Raw genomic sequence first — 26,479 nt, forward strand, 5'->3', positions numbered from 1 at the left:
AGTACCCCAGAGCAGACCATTTGTCCTTCCTCCTCCAGTTGCCACGGTGACCACGGATGCCTCCCTGATCGGGTGGGGGGGGGGGCATTTTCAGGGCAGGACTGTCCAGGGCACCTGGCAACCCCACGAGTACCACTTGCACATAAACGTCTTGGAGATGAGGGCAGTGCTTTTAGCATTGCAAGCTCTTCAGAACTCTCTACCCACTGGGACCATTGCAATTCAGACAGACAATATGTCTGTAGTGTGGTACATCAACAAGCAGGGCGGAACCAAGTCATATCCCTTATGTCGAGAAGCACTCAGACTATGGCAGTGGGCGATCTCCTCTCAACGGTTTCTGACGGCAACGCACATCCCTGGGAAGTCCAACGTCATAGCAGACAGGCTAAGCAGAGCTATTCTCATGCCTCACGAGTGGTCTCTCAACCGGACAGTAGCAGACAGAATCTTCCGCAAATGGGGTCAGCCTTGCTGTGACCTTTTCGCAACTCCTCTCAACAGCAAGTGCGACAGTTTCTTCACTCTCTTCCCGGACACTCCCCCAGAGACGCTCTAGTTCACGATTGGCCCCAGGGACTTCTGTATGCATTCCCACCCTTTCCACTAATTCCCAAACTAATTCAGAAAGCTACCATGCTGGGTTGCAGGATGATCCTCATTGTCCCCTACTGGCCTCGACAAATCTGGTTCCCATTCCTGCATAGTCACCTTCTAGAGCAGCCTTGGAATCTGGACCCAGTTCCGGACCTCCTGATCCATCAGTCGGGCAGGCTGCATCAGTCTCTTCAGTCTCTCAACCTCACTGCTTGGTTGCTCCACTTCCAACCTTAGCCAGGCTTCCCAGTATTTCCAGTTCAGTGCATGAGGTTATCCTTTCCTCGCACAAACCTACAACCAGGAAGACTTATGCTAGTAAGTGGAAACATTTCTCTTGCTGGGCAGAGGCTAGAAATATAGATCCCTTCACGGCCCCTGTCCATAACGTTCTGGACTTCTTAGCAGAACTTTTTCAAGTGGGCTCCTCGTCGGCCACTATTAGAGTTCAATTAGCGGCAATCCCTAATTTCCATACGGGCCTGTCAGAAACCAGCATCATGTCCCATAAGCTTTGCAAAGCCTTTCTGAAAGGAACAATCTTGCTCAGGCCTCCAGTGAGAGATCCCCCCCCCCCTCAGTGGGACTTAAATTTGATCCTAACTTCCTTGATACTTCCTCCTTTGAACCGGCAGCTTCCTGTTCCTTGAAATTGCTTACTTGGAAAACCCTCTTTTTGGTGGCCATTACTTCAGCGAGGAGAGTTTCTGAACTTCAAGCCCTTTGTGTTCATCCTCCTTATCTAGTTTTCCATAAGGATAGAGTTTCACTCGGGACTAATCCTTCGTTCCTTCCTAAGGTCCCCTCCGAGAACAATTTGAATCAATCCATCAATCTGCCAATCTTTTTTCCAAATTATTCCAACAAAGCTGAACACAAATTACACCAGTTGGACGTTCATTGGCAATTACGTTTCTATTTGCATAGGACTGAGCAAATAAGGAAATCAGACCAACTCTTCTTGTCTTATGCGGAGGGTAAGCAGGGTCGACCAGTGTCTAAAGTAACCTTATCCAGGTGGTTGTCCTCTATTATTACCCTTATTTATCAGTTGAGGCATAAAGAACTCCCTGCTAAACCTAAAGGCCACTCTACTAGGGCTTTAGCTACGTCTGTAGCCTTTCAAGCAAGACTACCAATGGAAGCCATTTGTGCGGCGGCCACATGGGCCACCCCTCATACCTTCATTTCACATTATAAATTGGATGTGGCCTCTAGGAGTAGAAATGATTTTGGTTCCACTGTGCTCAAGAGTCTGTTCTGATGAGCCACCCAGGACTAAGTTGCTAGGGACGCTGTCCCAACCAGCAAGAATGAAGGCGAGAGAGACAACTTAACATTAAGAAGTTATGTACCTACCATAACGTTCCATGTTAGTTGTCTTCTTCTCGCCTTCTTTCTTGCGTCCCACCCTCCATCCCCCTAGCCTAGATGGACCGAGAAGAGTCTTCCTACGAGTCTTGTCACTGGCTGAGTCTTTACCGTTTTATGTCCTCTACCTTTTTCTTCAGCCCTGTAGCTGAAGTCTTGCTTTTGGGACAGTTGTCCTCTTGTATTATTTTGGTGTTAGGTCTTCCAAACAAGATCTGGGGGTCTAGCGCCAGACATTGTGGGATATAGGGAGGCCTCGAGCCAGTAAGTAGCTCTCGAGCTTTAGAAAATGGCCGAGTCAGAGCCGAGGGTCAGCTCCGAACCCAACCAGCAAGAAAGAAGGCGAGAAGAAGACAACTAACATGGAACGTTATGGTAGGTACATAACTTCTTATTTTCTGACAGATTTGAAGTCTGAAACACAAATGTATGTCATTATTTAGTGACTTCAATCCTCAGGTCATCCCAATGATTTATAAGAAAACCACAATTTTTTATGAGGAATAGACCAAAAATATGAGGCAAAAATCTGGACAGTTGAAAGGTATGTTTGGGCCTGATGAGAGCCGAGTACAGCGGCACTATGACTTCCTTTGATCTTGATCCTATGCCTTTACTTGTAAGTTGAACCACACAAAAGGATTTCCTACCTGGTGTTCAGAGTTTAGGTTACTATCTGTCTGTATTCCTAGGTCCCTTTGAATTAAATCATTTAAGCAGCCACACTTAATCATGGCTGTTTAAAATATTGCCAACATTGTTTGTTGACTTGCAAAGCCTTATTGGCAGTCCAGCTCAAAACAACAAATCACACCCCTGATGCATCAGTACTTATACCCCAAAACAGCAGTAATACCGCTGACTGTCCGGTAACTTTCATCCTTCTTCTATGGTACTAATCATTCTCTTAACTTTTACCCAGGGTAGCTGCCTCTTCCACCCCAGCCTAGCTACAGTTTTGATTAACATGTTGCTTTTCTTTGTTGCAAGTACTCAAGACGGAATTGTACCATTCTATAACATCTTTTTGAATTTGTTTTAACTACAGTTCATACATTTAAAATTCATATATTCTGTGTCCAGAGGCACAAAATTCAACAAGGCTTCCATATTACTATGAGATGTGTAACAGTACTGAATAGATGTTAGTACCTAAATATGCTTTTACTGTCAGAATGGAAAAACATCCCAAAATGTCCCCTCTTCTGTACCCCATGACTAGGCAAGTTGTATATGACATGGCTGTTGAACAATATTGCACAGATCTTACATGATCCAGTCTGTCCACTTTAACCACAGGATTGGATATCCACAGACAGCAGTCTTTGGGCACCTTTAAAACTCACAGGCTGAAACTCTCACTATTTATTTTATTTATTTATTGTTTGCTAACCGGGTTAGTCCAGCTGGGCTAGTGGCCCGTTTTCAGTGGAGACCCGAGGAGAAAAGCTCCAATACATAATATAAAGTATATAGGTTTACATTGTTACAGTATATTTAAGTATACAGAATATGCATCATTATATAATGTAAGTTCAAAAAGTTGTAAATTTACAAAGGCAGAATTACAGAGAGTTGACACATTTATAATAGATGAAGTGAGTAGCATGAGTCAATATTGGTCTGTACAGGAGTAACAGTTTTACAAGTAATATATACACACTGGTTTGAAATTTAGAGCTTGTCAGTTTGGGAAATTAGTAAGGTAGGCCAGAGGCATGCATCCAAAAGAATTTTTGGAAAGATGTTCTGAGCAAGATATATGAGGTTTGTTAAAGACTATAAAGAAGTGATGATTATAGGTGTGAAGTTTGTAGTCCGGGTGTTTTAGGTGGGAGCATGTGAAGGACATTCCCATTTGGAGGAGAGATTGGAGAGAAGCTTGGATTTGAAGTTGTCCTGGTTGGGTATATTACGTAGTGGTGTGGGGAGATTGTTCCATAGCTTGGCTATGGTGTGGGATAGTAGTAGTTTGCCAGGAGGGTGGATGGGTTTGTGTATTTGTAGTAGGTTTTGGCCTTTGGATCTCAGGGTGCGGGTAGTTGCATAGGGTGTTAGAGATTTAACAAGAGAGGGGCATTCACTTGGTTTAAAGATGAGTTTGTGGGCTGTTGTAAGTTGTAGGTACTTTAGGTGGTTGTGGAGCTCTAGCCAGTTTAGGGTGTGTAGGGAGTGACAGTGATGGGAAGAGTTCTTAGAATTGGTTGCAAATTTGCAGATTTTGTTGTAACAGGATTGGAGTTGAGAGAAGGCCGAGTTGAAGGTTGGAGAATAGGGGAGCACCATGCAAGAGAGAGGGGAGAAGGAAGGTAGATGCAAGGGTATGTCGAGAGGCTGGAGTAAGGTAGTAGTTGTGTCTGTAGAGGAGACTGATTTTCTGGTGGATTATTTTGATTGCTGAGAAGATGTGGGAGTCAAATTTTAGGTTTTCATTGATGGTAATTCCAAGTAGCTTGGTACTAGGAACTATTTCTAGAGGGGTGTTATTGTGGCTTTTGATGGAGAATTGGGCCTTGTGGAACTGGGAGGTTTTGGTGGGAGTGAATATCATAAGTTTTGTTTTGTTGGCATTTAGGGTCAGGTGATGAGATTGCATCCATGTTTCAGTTTTGGAGAAAGCTGTTTGGGTATAGAGTAGAAGTTTGGAGGGGCAGGTGTCTGAGCAGATGATAGTGGAGTCATCTGCGTATTGGATGATTGAGGTTTCAGGGATAGAGAGTTGGAAGTTGTTAATGAATAAGTTGAAGAGGAGGGGGCCAAGTACTGAACCTCGGGGAATTCCTGTGGGTGTAGGTAAGAAAGGGGAGGTTGATTCTTTCCATTGTACAGCCTGTTGGCGCATGGAAAGATAGCTGGTGAACCATTCAAGGGTTGGGGGAGATAGATGCAGCTGTGAGAGCTGGGACAGGAGAAGGGAATGGGAGATAGTGTTGAATGCTTTTGAGAGGTCAAGAAATAGAGAAGATACGTATTTGCTGCTTTCATGTGCTAGGTTGACTGTTTCAAGGAAGGAAAGGAGGGCTGTCATGGTGCTGTGGCCAGGGCGGAAGCCGTGCTGGGTGGGAGAGAGGAGTTTGTGCTGGATTAGCTAGGGCATGAGCTGGGAGTGGATGGTTTTCTCTAGAATTTTAGAGAGGGGAGAGAGAATAGGTATGGGTCTGAAGTTGGTTGTGTCTGTGTTTTTACTGCCTTTGTGGAGAGGAATTATGAATGCATGACGCCAGATGGTTGGTACATAGGATTCCTGAATGGATCTATTTATGAGGATGGAAATGGGATAGGCTATAGATTTGGCTGATATTTGAAGAAAATTTGCTGGAAGGTTGTCAGGGGCATTGCGGCATGGTTTTAGCTTTTGAAGTAGTCTTTTTATAGTATTGGTGGAGACTGGTTTAAGGGAGAACAGGGGTGGAGGAGGGGAGTGAGAGAGGTGGTTTGAGGGGCAGGGTGAATGGTTAGTGTTGGTGGGTGGGTTGGGGAAAGTGGAGGATAATGTAGCTATGCAGTCTATGAAAAATGTGTTGAAGTTAGTGGCTATTTCTAGACTCAAGAGGTTAGGATTGGGGCAGGGGTTGGAATTATTACCAGGGTTGAGTACTGAGGAGATGGATGTCCAGAATTTCTTTGGATTGTTTGAGTGTTTGTATTGTAGATTGCTGTAGTAGTTTTTGCGATCTTTTCTTATTGATTGTTTGGCCAGGTTACGAAGATGTTTATATTCTTGGAGGGTGCTGTTTTTTTTTTTTTTGTTTTTGGTATAGTTTCCACTTTTTGTTTCTTTGATTCATTATAAGTTTAGTTTCTTGAGATATCCAGGGGCAGGAATTAATTTTGATACGTTTGGTTTGTAAAGGGGCTAGTTTATCAAGTAAGGTAAGGAAAGTTTGGTTAAAGTATGTAACAGCATTATCTAGTGGAAGACTTTTCAGTGGAGACCAATTAGTAACCTTGAGGCATTCAGAGAAGATTTCAGAGTTGAAGGAAGATAGGTTTCAGGATTGCTTGAATATGTGTTGTTTTTCAATGTGGGAGGGTAGGCGGTCTGTGAAGGCTGGTAAGTGGTCGCCTAGGGGGTCAGGTATTATACTGGATTTGGATATATGGTTGGGGTGTGTTGTTAGTATCCAATCTAAGATGGTACCAGAGGAACCATCTTTGTTTGGCCTGGTAGGGAGGTTGATTAGTTGGGTGAAGTTGTACAGGTTGATAGAGTGAGTTGGGGTATCTAAGAGGAAGGAGGTCCAGTTAATATTTACATCACCAAGAATGTAGGTTTCATTTATGATGTTTGAGCTAAACCAAGAGAGGATGTCTTCTAGAGTTTTGGTATTGTCTCCAGGAGGTATGTAGATGGAGCAGATGCAGATGGATTTGTGGTTATTAAGTTTAGCCCACAGTCATTTCTGCATTGGCAAAAGTTTGGATGGGGATGGTGGCTAGGGTAAATGTGAGAGTGGAGGGGTAGATTATTGCTACGCCTCCTCCTTTTCTGTGAGGCCTATCATTGCGTATGATATGGTAGCCAGGGGAGAGGATTTCATTATCTTTGATGGAGGGTTTGAGCCAGGTCTCAGATACTGCGGTTATGTCTGGCTGATTGTAAGAGAGCCAGGCATGTAGGTTGGGGATTTTATTATTGAGGCTTTGTGCATTTAGGGTCATGAGGTGGATAACCTTAAGTTTTTGTGGATTGGTACTTGGGTTAGCGTGGGTAAAGGTGGGGGTTGGGCCAGGGTTAGGGTGGATGTCACCTGAGAGAGAGAGTGGGATATGTTGGAGGAGATGTCTGAGGAGAAGTACAGGGTAAATAGAGGTAAGGTATTGTTGGGAAAGTCTTTTCTTTGAGATAGTTGTTAGAATAGGGTGAGGAGATGGTGGTGTTTGGAGTAAGGAGGGTTTGAAAAGATTGGATGGGTTGTAGGAGTAGAGTTCAGGGGAGATCTGTGAATATGAGTGGGATGTAATTGAGGGGTCTGAGGTAGTAGTGTGAGAGGTTAGAGGTAGGTATGAGCTAGTGTGGAGGCTTAGTTGGGTAATGTAGGTTAGGGATACTAGAAGGGTAGATAGTGGTAGAGTTTGCTGTGGGATGGTAAGCATTGTAGTATTGTGTGAGGTGTGGTGTATGCATGAGAGAGGGTGGGGGTGTGAGTGAGATTAATTTGATTATGGGAGTGGGAGGAGTAAAGTGGTTGGTGAGTGTGAGTGGTGCAGGTGTTGAGGGGGTGTAGTTTGTGGAAGTATGTGTGTAGGTGCACTGGGGGTGGGTGGGATTTGGGGGTAGGGGAGCGGAGTGAGCCCTTAGGGCGAACGGAGCGGGATAGTGCAAAAATAGAGAAATCAGCAGGAAAAAGTATCAGCAACTGCCATTTTGAAGGTAAGTTAAACAGGTTGTTATTGTGAGAAAAATGAGGGAGAAATAATTTACAAAGGTAATTGTAGATGCTTTAGTACACCTAGTGGGTGCTTTGCGGGGTGGGGGTTAATTTCCAGTGTTTGGAGAGTGTTGACTAGGATATTGAGATATACTGTCAGTTACAAAATAAATGAAGCCAATGTGGGAATAGGGTTTTACTGGGTTAGGATAGAACATGCTGCCACCTAGTGTTAACTAGGAAGATAGCAGGCAGGAAAGAGGAGCAGGTTTCATTTATGGTGTACTTTGATGAAAAATGCTGGGACACTATGAAAGCTTCGTGGACATAGAAGACATGGAGGGGGGAGAGTAGATGTTGGTCTGCGGTAGGCTGCTGAATCACTTACACAGTGAGGCAGACGAGTACATTCAAGTGATTAATAGGTAGTTACAATACTAGATTTAGGTCTACATACATTCAACAAATTATGGTGTTGGGGGGTCCTCACAGAAGTCCGAAAGGCTCAGGCTGGCAGGCAGGCAAAAAAATCCAGGGAAATATCAGAGGAGTTGCAGGAGGTGTTCCTTTCAGTTTAGAGCCAGGGAGGTAGCTTCTGGGGTGATATACTGTAAAATGAGAGGAGATACACACAAAGTTAGATTATTTGGAAGTTTGGAAGTTACAGGTATGGAGGTAGGTGTAGTTAAGGAATAATCAGAAGTGATGGACTTCTTGCAAATATAGTTTAGTAGGTAGATAGAGAGATCTAGGGATCCCCAAAGAAAGAGGGTGTATAATGGGGGAGAGTGGAATAGAAGTATTAGTAGTGGGTAGCAAATACAGTTAATAAACAATGCAAGAGGGTGTATAATGAGGGAGGGTGGTATAAAGATATTAGTAGTGGGTAGCAAATACAGTTAACAAACAATGCAAGGCAGGCAATGTGTTACAGTTGTTGAAAGCTCTTCCACTCTGTAATTCCAATTCTAATGCTGTACCCCAGTCTGATTATGAGTAAGGGGTCTGAGAATAAGTAGCTAACAGGTACTCTTAAACCCAACAGATCACCATTAAATTAGGCATTAATTAACAGAAATAAGAAAAATGTTAAAAAAAATAACATTCAGTACCGTGCTTTAGCCCAAGGCATCCTTGAATTAACAGAAAAACAGTCAGTACATTTGCTTAGCCCAAGGCTGAATACACATTAAATTAGCGTAGAGAATTCAAATGGAGCCTTTAGCAGTGCTTTAAACTATCGCAAAGAGTTTCCGCACCAGACTGGGTGCTTACTCACTAATGTATTGAGTTTACAAGCCTTGACTGTTGGTCGGGTACCAAGGAGACCTTGTAATTACAGGCTGGCTGGTTTAGTTGGTAACAAGAATTATATTCAGCGAGTTTAAGTAAATGCATGCATGTTGCTGCCACTTTGGTGGCATTCATTAGCTTGGTCAGTGATTGTATGCTTTTAACGCTAAGGTAAGGAGCCTCATTTAGGCTCATGCAATTTATGCTTTTACCGCTAAGGTAAGGAGCCTTGTTCGGGCTCATACAATTTATAAACTATCCCTTTGTGAGCGATAGTGCAGGCAGGTCAATTAGCGATGCCCTTAGGATTACATGTTGTCGCTATGCGATTCACCAAATATGCTGCTGCTTCAGTTTTGATTGTGCAAATACATTCTACATAAAAGTGGAAAAAATAAAACGTCAAGTGCCTATGTGAAAATTCCACATGAGAGTGGAAACTGTCACTTAGTGAGCAGATCTTTCAGGCAGGTCAGTTTGCGATGCCCTTAGGATGGCGTTTAGTCGCTAAGTGATTCTCCAAATAAGTTTCTGCTTCAGTAATGTAGTGCAAATAATGTCCACATTAAAGTGATAGCAGTTTCTAGGAGGGAGTACAAACAGAAGTCTTCTTCTGTATTTGTTTTATTGCAACGCCTTGAAGTTGGCGGACATAAAGCAGTCAACGTTGTATAGTCATCAGCCCAAGTGGTATGAAATACATTAGCAGCCTATGTAAAAGTAAAGAAAAACTAAACTAGCATCAAGAGGCACCAGAGCAGTTGGTGATGGGTATTCGCGGTTGCTCTTTAGGAACTGTGTTAAAGTTAGACACAAGCCATAAACTTGGTTTTAAGTTTTAAGAACAATAAACAGCTGTAGCATAGTCAGTTCAATGGGCAAGACATTTGTAGCATTTCTAAACACTTTTAGACTCAAGCCAAAATCGCGGTTGTAGGAACAATAAACGGCTGTATCATAGTCAGTTCAATAGTAAAAGATACTTGTAGCATTCATAAACACATACATTTCCAGGAGTACAGTATTTAGCACATTTCTGAGTTCAAAAATAAGCCTGTATGTTAGGCTATTCCTTTGTTTAAACTACTGGGAGGCGACGCAAGCAGCACTACCGCGGGAACCGGCTCAGGGGTAAAAGAGATATGGTGTTGCTTCTGATTAGGTTTTAAAAATGGCGCCACAGTTCGTGACGTCTAGAAATAAGCTTAGGGGAGGAGATGTGCTGAAGTGGGAGGGGATAAATGTAGAGGGTTGGATGGGATTGGAGAAAGGGAGTAAGAATGTGTGGGCAGGGAAGATATCAGGATGAGTAGAGCAAAATTAGAGAAATCAGCAGGAAAAAGTATCAGCAACTATTAGCCATAATGCATCATGATTCCCCTACTCTACAGTTCTCGTTTGCCACTTTTAAGACAGCATTGATAGGTGCCCCAAAACTCTCTTGACATCAGAAATAGGCAGTCCTTTTGGACAGGTATACTTTCAAAAAAGACACTTCATCATTCATATCATATTGTTTTCTGCATATTCTGGCTTAAAGATAATTAGTTAGACAGTTTGATGTTAGTGGTTTCTCGAGTTTTGTTGTGCTTTTGACAGTATGGATAAAAGGTCCAGTTTTCATAAATGCAGTAAGTACAGGAATGGAATTCCCCCTCAGGTTGCATGCTGCATTTTTACAGTGTGTCTAGGAAGATGGCACACGCCGATGCTTTGCGTAAAATTTGTCAGAAATTTAGCTCCAAGACATTGCAGGAAAGAAAAAAATAAGTTCATCATGAAGGAAATTTTCCCTTTTGATGCTTTTGCCCTCAAGCACAGAAAAGAAAAACTAGAAAAAGGGGCAGAGGTTCAGTTAGGTGTGGTGTTCTTCTGTATTGAATGTGTCCCAGGGAGGTCTCTTGGCCAAAGAACACATTGTTTTCTGTTTTCCGTCATCAGCAAGTGATAGCTGGGATCTGTCATATAGAAGTATATGTAGTCCTTGATCCTCCAGCTAGGAAGAGGAATTATAGATATCTTTCCATATTGCTGTTGCAGTATTCTTTACATAAGGGATTTTCTGCCAAGGGTAGCCCCAATGTTCAACCAGTATACCAAAGCCTTTGGAATTTCTAGGCGTCGTACGTCACACGTATGCTCCCTGCACAAGGAGTAGGGCAGAAAGGTGACATACGGACATGCATGCCTAAAAACTTCTTTGCCACCAGTCTGAACACCATCATTAAATGTCAGTCTGAATGCTCCTTCTGTGCTGGTTACTGAGCCATGTTTAAGATATATGCCATGTTGGGGTTCTTCTTATCTCCTCCTCTTTTTTATTTTGGTGTGTTTACATATCATACAGAAAGGTAAAATGTCATTGTGGGAGACAGATTCCCCATAAAGACTGTCGCAAGCAGTGTCTTTTCTGTTTGGGTGCTTCTCACGACCATACACATTGTTCTGTCAAGTGTCTGTCCCTAAGATCCTACATAGTCATCTGTCTTCCATATCGATTTACTTAGAAAACCAGTGTCTAAAATTGTTGGCGCAAGGTGCTATGGAGTCTTCCCATTCCGAAGGTCAGCACTCTGCCAAAAAAAGGCCAAAAAATTTGACTGCTGTCCTGCCTCCCCCGGACATCTCTCTTCAGGTTGGTGAAAGCCCAGAGGATCATCTGGTTATTGTTTCAGATTCCTCTGCTGCTACCCTGTCAGAGGCCAGCATGGATCCGACTTTTTACACATTTTCGGTGGCTTTACAGACATCCACTCTGGAAGTTGAGGAGGAATCTCGGCTGATTATATCTAAAGGGACCGAGGGGGAATACCACAAATTCTAATTTGGGAAATGATTCCTACTACATTGGTTGGGTGTTGACAAGGGTCTGAAATAATGGGCTTAAAGCCTCCTCAAGGTATCTCTGTTCCTGCTCCTTCCTGGTCATCTGGTCCTCTTAAGAAGCCCAGAGAGCAGGAGTCCTCTGAACATTTGGATTCTAGGGAAGAATCCTTGGCATATTCTTCTCAAATCTCTTCTCCTTTGGATTATGGGTCTCAGGAATAGGATTCTGTTAGTCCAGATTCTCTCTTAGAAGAACTCTCTTTTGGGGACACTGTTTCTTGCATGGTGGAATATTTTAAATGGGACTGTTCTCAGGTTTCCGATATTCAAAATAGGTATTATGATTTTCTCCAGATGGAGTCTCCGAAACCCTCTACTGTACCTCCATTCTTGGCTGACCTTTTACATACCTTTTCAGCAGCCTGTATGGCCCCTGATTCTCAACCTCCATCCCACAAGAAACTTGACAGATTTTATAAGGTGCCTGATGATTGCAGATTTCTGTACAAATGTTGTTCTGTTGATCCTTCTATTGTAGCGGTCTCTTCTGACAAGCCCTCTAAACTGCTGCCATCTACTAAACTGTTTCCTTCTGATAAAGATACTAGAGCCATGGAATGTCTGGGCAAAAAGGTCTATACTACTGCTGGTACCCTGGCTTTTAGGACTGTTAATTACCAGACATATGGCCAGGTATGCTTTATCCCTTTTTCTCAAACTTTCCAGGCACTTGCTGACCTCCCTGATTCAGAAGGGAATGTATTGGCCCTTTCTTTGTTGGGTTTTACCTCTCAAGTGGCTCCCCACTATATTAAATGTAGTTATGATGCAGCTGATGCTTCCTTTATGACTTCTGCATTGGCTCTGTTTTTAGATGTTGCTCTCTGCTTTGTCTTCAGCCTTTACCTGACGATATTAAAGCTAAATAAGAACCTTTTTTGGGTCTGCTGCTGCTGAGCTTTTTAAGTCTGTCCAGGAAAAAGGTAAGGCCTTGTAAGAAATTAAACATTTTTGTTTTTACTATCTATAAATTTCAGAGGAATTATCCATCCAAATCTGCCATTGTCTGTAGACAGTCTCACCATCCACAGAAAAGTAAAAAGGTTTCTAGGCATGTATCTCCTTGTATGCGTACTGAGATTCCTACCTGTGTAGGCCAGATTCCTTTATTCCTTCATCTTTCCCTGTCCCTTCCAAATTGGTTAAGGGTCACTCAAGACTCCTGGGTTTTGTTCATCTGCCAAGGATTATTTGTGGTGCAGAAATCCCTTCCAATTTTTGTGGGCATCCCTCAACCTTCTTAGGAACAACTTCCTTTCTTTCCAGAAATGCTTCAGGACCTTCTGGCTCAGGACACCATTCAAGTTGTGTCCCCTGCCCATGAAGGGAAAGGTTTTTTATTCCAGGATGTTCCTGGTTCCCAGGAAGGAAGGCACCTGGAGACCATTTCTGTTTTTTTCTCAGCTCAACACCTTTCTAAAGGTCCCCTTCCTTCTGAACGTTGTCCCTTCCTTCAAACCCTGTTCCTTCTTCTTGCCCAGACTTTCTTGGTATCACTGTACGTCAGGGATGCTTACCTTCACATCCCCATCCATCCCCTTTTCAGAAAGTTTTGTTTCTCCATTTCTTCCTTGCATTTTCATTTCTGTACTTCACTTCACCCTTTGGCATCTCTACTGCCCCAGGGGTATTCATCAAATGCATCACTCCAGTCGGTGCCTTCTGCAGGATGAGAGGGGTTCAGATCTTTCTTTCCTTATTTAGACAACCTGCTCATTCACGCTTCATCCCCTGAGGTCCTTCTGCACCACCTCCAGTTTACTTTTTGTCTTTTACAGAGCCTGGGGTTTACCATAAATTTTCAGAAATCAGTCTTGGTTCCTTCTCAGAGTCATGCTTTTCTGGGTTGCCAAATCCAGACTATTCCCATGCTAGTATCACTGCCTCCACCCAAGACCCTCTTTCTCATCACCTTCTTTCAGTGTCTTCTTCCTTTGGCTTCAGTCACAGCCAGGGATTTTCTCAGGGTTCTGCGATTCATGGCTTTCACCATTCCTATGCTGTCTGTAGCCAGGCTCCATATGAGAAAACTACAGTGGTTCCTCAAGTCTGTGTGGTGTCAACACTGTCATCCACTGGCTTTCCTAGTTCTGTTTCTTCCATGTCTCAAACTCAAGCTTCAGTGGTGGATTCATAAGCTTTCTGTCAACCTAAGACTTCCTCTCACAACTCTTTTCAGATGCCTCAGACAAGGGGTGGGGTGGCCTCATTCGATTCCCTCAAAGTCCAGGGTCTGGCCTCACCATTACAGGTCAGATCACATCAACATTAAGGAGATTGTAGCTCTTCAGGCTTTTCATTCTCATATTCTTCCAGGACCTCTCAAAGTTTTCACAGACAGTACCACAGTGATGTGGTTTGTAAACAGGCAAGGGGGTACATGGTCCTGCCTTCTTTGCAGACTGCTGTTCAGGTCTGGGATCTAGCGGTAGTATTAAAAGACTTTTTGGGCTGTTTATACCCCTTCAGAGCAGTGTATAGTGGCAGACTCTTTGAACAGGTCCAGTGCACAGGCTCCTGAATGGATGCTTAACAGAGATGTGTTTCTGGGCATTATCCATCAGTGAGGTATTCCACAGTTAGATCTTTTTGCCTCCTCTCTGAACAGACAACTTCCTGTTTTCTGTGCCAGAGTCCCAAGCCCTCTGGCTTGGAAGGTGGACACCCTATTCTTTTCTTGGAAGGGAATGTTTGTCTACACTTTCCCTCCCCTTCCCCTGATTCTGAGGGTCCTACTCAAGATCCAGCAGGACTCCCACAAAATCTTGCTAGTGACTCCCTTTTTCTCACACAAGACAAGGGGTCTCTTATCCATCCTCATTTATCCACTATTCAACTGATGCCTTTTAGGCACATTTTTTTTGAGGACTTGCTTATGTTCTGCAGAAGGCCAGGAAACTGTATTTGTCCAAATGGAAAATATTTTTCTGTCTAGTGCCTCTCTTGTAACCAGGATCCCTTTTCAGTGGGGAACCCTCTGGTTTTCTCTCATTTGTGTGAATTGCTCCATGCTTGGTTGGCGTATTCTTCAGTTAAAGCTCACCTATCAGCTATTTCTGCTTGTCTGTCCTTGACTCCTCCTCTAGCCTCTAGGTTTATGGTCAAGCAATTTCTTAAACACATCCTTCATATCAGGCCTCCCAGGAAGCCTATTCTGCCTTCCTTGGACCTCAGTTTTGTTATTGAAATATTGACTTGGGCTCTTTTTGAGTCTGCAGCCACAGCTTCCTTGCAACATTGTACTTGGAAGACTGTTCTTCTTTTGACCCTTACTTCAATCAAGAGAGTATATGAACTCGAGGCTCCTATGGCCGTTCCTCCTTTCTTCGTTTTTTAAAGGGACAGGGTGTCTCTCTGCACTAATCCTTATTTTATGCCCAAGGTGGTAAATGATATGTTCCTTAATCAATCTGTTAATTAGCCCTTCTTTTTCCTTCTCTGCAGTCTGCTGGTGAGAAGGTTCTTCACACCTTGGATTTACATAGACAGCTCAGATATTTGGATAAGACTAAGGCCATTCACAATTTGAGCAACCTTTTGTTTCCTTTCATCCTAGGTCTTTGGGTTTATCAGTTTCTAAACAAACCATATCCTCCTGGATCTCTAAGACCATTACTTTTTGTTATTCCTTTCATTGTAAATGTCTTTCTATCTCTGTAAAGTCTCATTCTGCCAGAGCTGTTGCTTCATCTGGTGTTTCTTTTCAAAGGACTGGACACCAATTCCATCCTTAAGGCTGCTACTTGGAGTTCTGCCCATATCTTTAGTAAACATTACAAGTTGGGTATTGTTTCCAGAGCAAGAGCTGGCTTTGTCAGAGCTGTCCTGCATGGGTTTCTAGAGGGCTCTTCTGTACTTCCTCCTGCAATTTTCCTCTTGAGCTTTTGTACTCTCCCCTATGTAAAAAATAATTCAACAATGATATGAAGGGACATGGTACAGTTGTGTAAAATCTTACCAAAACAATAGATGTCCTTATCTTCAGTGTTGCAGTTTTCACTGCTTACCTCCTTCCCCTTCTGCTCTGCCCTTTTTCTTTTGCCTTCCTGGCCACAGATTCTTTTCTTTTTGTTTTGTTTCTTTTCTTTTCTCTCTGCACATGTTCATCCTACTCCCTAGGGACGTTTTGTTCTTCCTGGTGCTTTTCACTTCTGAGGTATGTATATGTACGTACATCACTTTCATGCCCTACACCTTGCATGGGGAGCATACGTGTGACGTATTGCATCTATAAATTTCAAAGGCTTTGGTATACTGGCCGAAATTTGGGGCTACCCTTGGCAGGAGAACCCTTATGTAAAGAACACTGCAACAGTGAAGAGAAGGGCATCTACTGTTATGGTAAGGTTTTACGCAACAGTACTTTTTTCTTCAGAAGATGAGTTATCTATCTACCTGCAATCCAAGCAGTTCTCATGTTTGTCCATCACTTTGTTTAGGTTTATCAGCAGTCCTTCTTTTCGTATAAGCTGGGAAAATATGACGACAAGGCTGGTTAAAGCATAGATAGATATGGTTGTCCTCTCTTCTCTGTGTGTTTCTAGGGTGGAAAGAGAAAGGCCACTCTTCTTAATTTCTTCTGCTCCTTCCCTAGGTACATCATTAACAGTGGGTGCTTTATAGCTATTTTTACTACCACCAGTTCCATCATCAGCACAGATGCCAACCTTTGAGTCAACTTGGGTGATTCCCTCCACATTAGTAATCTCACCTCTGAGTCTTTCTGTGCTGAAGATTACTAGGGCTAAGGCCTTTGGTATGGACAGGTCAGTGCAGATTTCAACCTTTATACCATTGGGGACATTGTCAGTGTTGTCTATTTCAGCATTTCACATCATAGCACTGAAGTCTTCCTTCATATTAACTTTGATCTTCCTGCCAGGACCCAGCATGATCCCTACAGTGATGAGTGTTTTGACACCAACATTGAGGGGAGTCTAATGGCTTCCATGTTACTGAATTACTTTGAATCAGGTAGTGTTACAGAGGCCCCATGACATTCCCTTGGATTTGGGCCCATCTTCATCTCCACCCTTGATGACCCCCAGTTTAGTAGTTTAGCCTATCATCTTTCTTCCCATAGTGCCAGGGGAGTGAGTGGAAATCCACCACAAGGGACATGTCAAAGGTGTCCAGTGTAGATTCCTGCTGCTGACACTTGGATCACCCTCCCCTTGAGTATTCCCAGGAACAGGAATGAAAAGGAAATACCAGGACTCCTCCACAGATTCCCCCAACCTGGATGCAGATATAGAAGTGGAAATTTCCCCAGTGTGCTTGGATGGATGAAGAAATTCTGCAGGAGGATTTCTGCTGGACTTCCACCAAACTGCTGTGTTTACCCTTCTGCATACAGCGCAATTTTGCTGGTCTTGCAGGGGCTTGGCAAGAGCCAGATGTAGCAGCATCTGTCCCTAGGAGACCACAATAGTTCTTCTGACTCCCCGACAATTGGGAATGTTGGAGTGAGGCCCCTTTAGCTATCTCAATTTTCATGACCACTTTTTGAAGAAAAATAAAGTGGAGGAAAAAGAAAGAGAGCTGTAGTCCCCTCCCCAAACAATGAGTCTAGAACATTAGACCTTTTTGATTTATCTGAAGCACAAGACTAGGTTTCAGCTCAGTATAGTCAGGAAAATGCATGAGTAAGACTTCATAACAAAGTAATTGCTGTAAGGGATTTCTAGGGAGCTTGTTTAGCATGCAGTTAAAATTAAGGGCATCATTAATCCTGAAGGTACACAGGTATTCAGTAGTAGTTGCAATTTCAGCCTTAAATATCTTAAGCATTTTTGCATAACCACCTTTAATCCCTAAATCAGTTTCATCTTTTTATGTTATTAGTAATAGAAACTTTTATATGCCTAAAAAAAGAGCATTATTTTCATTACATGTCTTTATGACATACAAATGTTTATATGTTCCACAGTTCAGCGTTTTCAAGTTTACCCTATATGAACTGCACAAAATAGATTGTGTTAAGTGTAAAAAGTTGCTAACGTGCAACTTCTCAGTTGCACAAGTATAATAAATAGAACCTTCTATAACAACTTTGCAGTAATTATAGTGTAAATGCCTTTTGCAAAGTTCAACTTTTGCATCATTATTAATTTTCACAGTTTTTACCTGTATGTTTATAAAAAAAAAGGCTTTTCTCCCTGTATGTTAAAAACTTCTGGATATGCCTTAAACATTATTCAGTTTTCCAAAATAGTGTTTTTAATTAACTTGTGGCCATCTTTTAAAATTTTGAAAGTAGGACATTTTTAGGTGATCATTTGAAATGATGGGACCTGCTAGAGCGAGTCCTACAACATGGAGACTGAATGGCCAAACGAACCGACTTTACTCTGATGTATGATGATCTAGGAGTTGTATATATAAGTTCGGGAGAGGGGCTTTCTCCCCTAATGAGGGTGCAGGGGAGGCTTGCTCCCCTACAAAAAGAAGTTTAAAGGAGCAATTTTTGAGATTCACTCTCTTTTTTTTTTTCAGTCCATTTTTTTTGGCTTGTTAGCATTTGGCATTTTGAGTACCAGCATTTCACTGGGGAGTCTATTTATTATGATGCATATTTTGCTTGACAAACCATACCCACAACCGTTGCAAAGGACTGAATTTCAATTTTCTGCCAAAGTAAAAGTCCAGTGTTGTAGAATTTGAGTTGTTTCTGTTGTTTCAAGTAATGTTAATGTGTTTCAGATAGAATATTTGTTTTATGTAACTATTACAGAAAACTTTGGATGCATATTTATGTCCTAAAATCTCAGTTCATTTGTTATTTTTTATATTTGTTCTTAGGATGCAAGTACTCAAATAAGGACTGTCCTGCGTAAAAAGGGATTGATGGTAATTCTTTACAATGATGGGGCTAGATATGCATCTAAAATAAATGTTGCACTTAACTGTAAAATTGCAAATGCATGTATTTTAGGTGTATGTTAAGCCACATTAGCATGACACTGTGAAGTTAATGAAGTTAAAAAAAAATAAAAATGAATCAAGTACCACTTCACAAAAATATTACTTGTCTGTGTACAGTTCCATCCACTGACTTAGCTCAGTCAACTCTATTACCTTATGTAATTCTGCCACCTTGTGGATCTTTGAAGTCATTACATTTACACAAATTGGAAGTGGTTTGCTCAACTAAAGCACATGAATAATTCCTTTTTACAAGTTGTGCTTTTAAATCCCCCATTACCTTAGTAACATAAGTAAGATCTGTAGTCAGTTGACAAATTCTCTTGGTTTGCCTTTGTATTATATTAGTTATACTTAAAATGCATGCTGTCAAAATCTGAGGCAATAAACAATACTAAGTATTGGAGAAGCGAGCTGTTCAACGTTTTGAAGAATTGTATCATTTGTCCAGCAATTAGTAAGTAATTAGTGCAGGGTATATAAATGCATATACTTGCCAATTGTTACAGGGCTGTGGAGAATTATAATAGGGGCAAAACAGGAGCCATGAGGGAGCTTCAGGAAAGGCCCATTAAAACAGTAAGACTAAACTTTGAATAATAACCTTTTTAGAAAACATGTCTGGAAGACAAGTTCATTCCATGTCTAAGGAAGTCCCGTCCAGCCTCCATCCAGTCAGGTTGCGTCCCCCTGAGGAAGCTCCACCCACCATCCATTTACATCTCTCACACCCCTGCCCTTTGACGTGGACATTGTTGCAAGTGAAATTGCTTACGTGTCCAGATGAAATATGCATTGAATGCTCTGCCACAAAGCTTGAAAACTAACTTGCACTGACTGCCACAACAATGCTGCTTTGCCTGGAAACTACCTTGCACTACTGCTGAAAAGAAGCTGGCTGTTACAATATGTGTGTGTACAAAATGTCCTTGTTAGGATCAAAACACTGTACAAGGGCAGGCAGCTTGGAGGCTTAATCCTCTGCGCCAACTGTCAAGTTGCCATTAAGAAGTTACTGTGATAGGTCGGTGCTACTATTTTCCTCTCTCAGTGATTTGTGTTTGAAACCTTCCTCTCCTTTTTGTACTGTTGTCTGGCAGTTTGTACTTAAGGCTAAGGTTGTTAGTTGTAGTTCCGGTTGTAGAGGGTTTGATACCCTCAGGTGTTGTGTACTTGTTGTGCAATAAGTCACTTAACCAGAAAATGCTCTGGGCAACTGGAAATTTGGGCTAAGGTACTCAGTGGTTCTGTGGACTGCAAGCCTAGCAACTACCTATGCACAAGGGTAGTTATCATGTAAAGGAAGTAAATAGATAGTAATAAGCAGGAGCATGATTGTATGAACCACGTTCTTTGAATATGAGCTCTGGCTTCTTGGTTTTGTTGAGTGTTGACAATGTGCATTTATTTAGCTATGAATAAGCTAGATGGTATGAAGTTTATGAATTTAAAATTTAATATTTTTACTGTGAATATGTTTTAATTTGGCTTGTTTTTGCAGGCAGACAGGTGTGAAATGCACTGTATGCTATTTGATTATGAATATCTGCACATCATTTGTGTAATGGATCAGGGCGCCCACTGTGGTGCAGCGGTTAGCGTTTCTGCCTCACAGCAAGAGGTTCTCCAGTTTGATTCTCAGCTGGGGTGCCTTCTGTGTGGAGTCTGCATGTCTTCCTTGTGGTCGCGTGGGTTTCCTCCGGGTGCTCCGGTTTCCTCCCACATCCTAAAGACATGCATTAGGTGAATTGGGCACTCTAAATTGGCCCTAGATGTGTGTGTGTGCATGCGTGTTCCTTCTGTGGAAGGTTGGGCACCAGGCTGGCAAGTCAACACCAAAAAACTCCACTGCCAATCATGAGCGGACAGATGATCCGCTGTGGCGACCCCTAACCGGGAAAAGACGAAAGAAGAAGATTTGTGTAATGGATCGCTTAATGCATTTCACTAATGTGAGTTTATAGGGAAGTGAAGTTGTGTTTTACATGCTTGTTTAGTTTAGAAAATGGATGTCACTGATTTTGCTGTAACATTTGAAAAAAATGTTTTAAATGAAACCCAGTTCTGTGTGAAAACTGTAAAGAACAAAGTAGTATGCAGACTGACAGTTTTGAGCTGGCAATTGGAGTGACAACCAAGTAATGGGTTAATGGTATGGCTGCCAGGGACCTGGTTCATTACCTGGCATAGGAACGTATGTGACCACAATCCAACTCTGTTGAATCTGGAAGAATATGCCGTAGCAATATGGAATTATCAGCCATTAAGATAGGTCAGACATGTAATGAGTGATGTCAGAGGGGTTCTATTCCTAATGACAGGGAAGACATAGGGAGGTCAAAAATGAGATGCAGGTGTCCTGCAGCATTTATATTGTCTTTAATTGTTTTGCTTTTTTTCGTTGTACTAAAGAATTAATTAATCCATTCATTTAATTGATCTTTATTGTGTAATACAGACTAAACATGTTGTATTCTAGTAATATATTTTGTAATATCTTCTGTACAGACTTCATTAACTGCGATGTAGGCTTGGGCATGGATGGTCAAACATTTATAGGCCTTTTTCTATTAGAGACATAGGTGTCAAACATGGGGTACATTTCTGATTCCCCATATACTGGTTCACGTTACACTTGAATTGGGTTAGGGAAGAACTCCGTGTCATATGATGGGAAGCCTGCACCAGAGAAGGGCAGTCTCTGAGACGCATACCTGTCCCTCCAACGTGACTTGATTATGTTGCAGAAGAAGTCTAGGTCCCTAGATCAGATTATTCTGATGCTGTTTGTTTTGCGGATATGCAACAGGTGCATCAGAGCAGGATCAGATGATGCTTTGTAGGCAAGGCATGAGTAGTGTCTCAGCAGTTTGTAGGCAATTGAGAACAAGGATAGGGCTTAAAGGAGGTCCACACAGGACATGCTGTTTACACCATGTATTTTTTTTTGTGAGAAACCTCTGTGGATGCTCCAGTGGTTGCGTGTGCCTGGTACATACCAAACTCAATGATTGGTCTGATGATGGCCACATACAGAGGGACAGAGACATCCTTTAAACCTAGATGCTATACCCTTGCTTATATGTTATGCAATGTATAGTGATTTCCTTACTACCATACACCCATGATAGTCAAAGTCCAGGTTACTGTCCACATGGGTCCCCAAAACCCTGACCACTGGGTGTTAGGAGATTATCAGCCATCTTCCCAAAGGTTACTATTATGCATTTCTTGGCACTGAGTTTTAGACTGTGGCTCTGTAACAGCTGTTGATCTGTGCCAGGCCTTCTTGGAGGGTATTTGTATCTTTGGGGGATTCTGTGACTAACTGTCTTTATCTCTACCATTCTGTCCTTCAGGGATGCTTTTTGTGGTTCCTGTGCCATCCAGTACTTGTAGCAGTTTCAGTTGTGTTTAGACAGCATCAACAAGAAAAGGTAAGTGAATCAATCATAGCAACTTATGCATGCCGAGTCTGTCTGTAGCAACTGCTAGCATAAGAACTTTGTACTTCCTAAGTGTACTAACAGCCTTGACTTTTCATTAGTCAAACTCACCAATAGATTTAAACTGCAAAGGTGGGAGGTTGGCATAATGGTTAAGGTGTTTATCTTACAAACATAAGGTGCAGGGTTTGATTCTCACATGGGGTAATTGGCCAGACTGAAAATGGCCCACAAGGGCAGTTAGCCTAGTACTAATCTATGAACCTATGAACAATTTCATGATATGTTCTTTACACAGCTTTCTAGTAGCATGACCTCTGACACCACATTTTGATCTAACATCCATTAAGGGTGAGAAAGAGAACTTGGAGGAGAAGTTAAAGAGAATGTAAACCTGAGAAAGTCCGGAAATAATTAGCTTGTATCAAGAAAGGAATGTCTGATGGGAGTATTGAGGAGAGAAAAAGACCATAATTTATTATTAGTAAGAGAAACCAGATTAGTTTTTAAAGTGCACGAAGCAGGGAGTGGTGCTATATTCCACAGCAATTAATCATTTTAACAAATTGCCATGAATGACCGTGACCAAGTAAACTTGTCCTTAATCATTATTCTGTGATGCATTCAGTAAGGGTTACTTCTCCCACCAAATTGAGAATACATGGTAGAGAGCAAGTAAACCTGTACGTACTTTTCAGGCTTAAAATTAGCAAGCACGTATAAATAGCTAAAATCTGTAGATTTTATATTGTTAACAAGAGAGTTAAGTCAGCAATGTATTTCATACACAAAAACAGTAAATTAAGTACTAAATGGCTTATTATGGAGGGGCAATAGATGTTAAGGATTTTATCTTATGGAGGGACAGTAGACTTTAAATTTTATCTTATGGTGAGGCAGTAAATATTAACATTTTTTATCTTATGGGGGGTAGTGGATGATGTACGTTCCATCTTATGGAGGAACAGTCAGTGTTGTGTCTTTTACTAGAGTCAGGCAGTTGCAGTACTATCTACTTGGGTTTTGCTTACAGATATCCGCTGTGGGGCATGATGGATTTTGCCTGAATCCAGTTTCATTGTTTCAGCTTCTCAGAAAGTAGTATAGAACACAGAGACTTTCTGTACTTTATGCAATGAGTTTAGTTATAAAAATGTAACAGGAAGTGTGCAAATTGCACATCTTGCTTACCTCTGGGGAATGATCTGGTGAGATAGCATGGGGTTAACACAAGAAATAGCAGCAGTGCTCATTGGCATTGCAAATCTTGTAAAACTGAAGATAGAGTTTTGAAGCCCAAACTTAACATCAGAATGTAGAAACAATAGTAAAATGTATTTAAATCAAATTATGTCATTAATTACACTCCTATTTATTGAGGGGGCTGTACTGTCTACTCTTGATGTTGAAGGCTGCGTCTCTCTCTGATGTCGTACTACCTTGAAGATAAAGAGAATATTTAAAGTTACAATAAAGAAGTCTGTACTGTTCAGCAGTAATACCAAAGCCACAGACCTTTAGTCAGATTGCATCTGAAATATTCCCACGCTGCCTCTGCTTTTGCCTATTATGCTTTGCAAACTATCTTCATCTCCTAATTTGTTCTTATTGACATTAAGCTAAGGGCCCCATCTGCATGAGTTGATGGTAGCTCACATGGATGTAAAAGATCCCACAACATCTGTCAAAAAGGGTAGTAGAAGTTTCCCAATTCCCTGACCACATTTCCCATAGTAGTATAAATACCACCTCGGTTCTCTCCTGAAAAGAGCTCACTAGCCTAGTGGGATTAAACCAGTCAACATATATTACATAAAAAAAATCTGTTTTGCTACATATCCAGCTAGAAAAGAAATGGTACAGGCTGCTGCAGTCAACAAGTGTTGTTATCTTTTCTTAGTTTAGTTTATAAATCATTTTATTTATAGTTGTTATCCTTCCTAGGCCTTGGCATGTTTATCAGTTTACCCTCGCAGTTTATTTTGCTAATTGCTCTTCTTACACTTTTTTACTTATTTAGTGCAACAGTTATGTACTGTTAAGCTGTTTTGACAGTCTACTGGTAAGAGAGAGTTTATGTTTAAAAAGTGTAAATGTGGCACATAATTTTGTCCTGAGAAAGGCATAGCTTATTCGTAGTTTGCTTAGGTGAAAATCATTTTTCTGCTGTTGACAGTATTTGTCAGTCACTTTATACCTTCATTTTAAAGACAAAACTAAATTGATAATTTGTTGTTTAGATTGAGGTATGGTTCTGCATACTGTCCTAGGGGAGCTGCAGCCTTTCAGCACTCCATTTTGGTCTTTTCCAGCAACCCCTAGCGCTGAGTCCATAGCTACCAAACATGATTCTGCTAGGTACAAGGAGAAAGACAGTGAGAAAGGCAAGAAAGTGCATAAAGCTGATCAAGCAAGAGATTATTTTCCAGGTCATCTTCCTCAAATGCCTGGAGTAGAAGAAAATAATTGACTTGTACTCTGTCCTTCTGCTGTGGATGACATTCCTGGGAATGTTTTTGTCTGAGAAGTCAACCAGTAACTTTATGAGAACTGAATAACTTTTCTCAAATTCTGAGGTATATAGAACTTTACCTCCTGTCCATTGTGAACAAGAACATTTTGAAGTCGCTCCTTTTCTTCTCTAGAGGGTGGCAGTAAAAATATGATGGAGACCTTTGTTAAGGATCAACAGAAAATGTTAGTGAAGCAGCTTTCCAGCCTTGGGGTTGACTGTGTAAGCAGTGATCCCAGAGTTAATAAGTGTCTCAGTCCCATTATCTGAATTTGGGCTGATAGTCTGCTCAACTCTGTAGTGTTTTGTGTTGATATTGGCCTCAATTGGCTTTAGCCTCTAGAAGCAGATGCTGGTGCCCTCAGCCTTGAGTATGGCAGTGATTTTGACATAAACACTAAAGACATGGACTATTTTTCATTTGCCACCTGTGGCACGACTTCTTCCTATGACAACATGGCCCTAAAAGGAGACATGTCTTTGTGTGGCCCTTTAGGCATCCAGTGTTTCATTTAACAGGATAGAGGGGATGGATGCCTTTTGCACGATCAGTCCCAGCTATCTAAAACAGTGCAGGCTTTCCTTGTTGTCCTTTAACCCATCACTTTCAGGATCTGGTAGGATGCATAGATATGCAACTTGGACTTCCCACAGTAGTCTCCCAGACTGTTCTGTGTATTGAAGACAAGGGGATAGGTGATTCACCTTCACCCACCAGATGACCTCAAGTTTGGGGAAGTCCTTCAGATGGTAAGACAGAGAGGGATGGCCCTCAGACTTATTAGTCTCTTTGCAAAAGATCCTGCAAGATGCCTAGCAGTACCCATCACCCTGCCTGTTGGGGTGGTCCCTGCTGTTATTAAAATGGCATATTTCATTGGAAAAACTGCATGGGAAATCTGACACTATGGCACTTTCCCTGAGAAGATCAGACAGAATTCTCAGGCTTTCTGAGGCTGCACCTACTGGGTAGATGCTTCCAAACCAAATTCTGTTGTTACTTAAAATACTGCTGCACACAGAGTTCTATTGTCCTCCCGCCCCCAAATAAGGAAACAAGGCCCATAGACCGATTTGGGAATCACATGTATGAGTCCTCCCAAGTTTTCTTTAAGGATGGCAAGCTGTGTGGCTCACATACTAAATTTCCCATGTGAGCAGGCTGATGAAGAGTGTCAGTCACCGGAGGAGTTGCAAGATGGACAGCTTAAGCTCAAATTGCTGTCTCAGTCGGCAAGTATAATATTCCTTAGTTAATCTCATCGTGCGTGTTGCTCACAGTTAAACTAGAGCAGCAGTCATCAACACAGAGTCACCATCACAGCTGGGTGTGCCTGAGAGACTTCACAAGTGACACAGAGGCAGCCTTTTCTTATGCAATCTTCTCTGGGCCTTCTGTTTTTTGCCCATTTATACAGATTCACCAAGAAAATGTATAACATGTTGGTAATGCTTTGCCTGCTGTTAATGTTGAGTTCCAATCTCGACAGTACCCACTTCCACTGACACTGAGTCCATGTTAGCTGGTTATGTGGTTAGCAGCAGCAAAGTAGTAGCCGGAGGTCTTGAAGGAACTAACTTGGCTGTGGCAATTTTCAGAGTGGTCACCATGCTACAGGCTTGTACAGTCAGCAGCAGGTATTCTAGTCTTCCTTTGTCGGTCAGCAGCCTGAACTGTGAGACCTTTCTCAGCTGTCACACTCTGGAGACCGTTATGGGAGTCTCTCTTCATCCTATTAGATGCGTACCTGTCCTTCACACAGGACAAGTGCATAAGGCCAGTAATATCCAGAGGCATGCTATATGATTCCCTTCCACACTCTTCCCATGCCCAATCTCTCCCCTGTCAGACATCTAACCCTGTCCAAAGTGTGACCAGTAAAAGAGATATAAATCCTTATAAAAAAGTGCCATTCCTGAGATTCCGTCAGACCAGAAAGGATAAAGTTATTACTGTAGATTTTTTTTAGTTTTGAAAAATGCTCAGTTTGATTGAGAGAAGTCAATTCAGTCAAAAAGAAACCTTTTGGATGGTCATGATGCAGTCCATCTTTCCCTGTCTGTTAAAAAAGACTGGA

At 41.9% G+C, this 26,479-nt stretch overlaps 1 protein-coding gene across 1 annotated transcript in view; it reads left to right on the plus strand.

The window, feature by feature from the left end:
* GPR180 (G protein-coupled receptor 180) overlaps positions 1–26,479 on the plus strand; it is a 552,808-nt gene that overhangs the window by 491,871 nt on the left and 34,458 nt on the right. Inside the window, exon 8 of the mRNA XM_044073002.1 lies at positions 21,803–21,880. Within this exon, the coding sequence (XP_043928937.1) occupies positions 21,803–21,880 (78 nt within the window). The remainder of the gene's footprint in view (positions 1–21,802; positions 21,881–26,479) is intronic.

Source organism: Protopterus annectens, chromosome 5.part1, assembly GCF_019279795.1.
Source record: "Protopterus annectens isolate FY-2018-M chromosome 5.part1, PAN1.0, whole genome shotgun sequence".
NCBI classification, from domain to species: Eukaryota; Metazoa; Chordata; order Ceratodontiformes; family Protopteridae; genus Protopterus; species Protopterus annectens.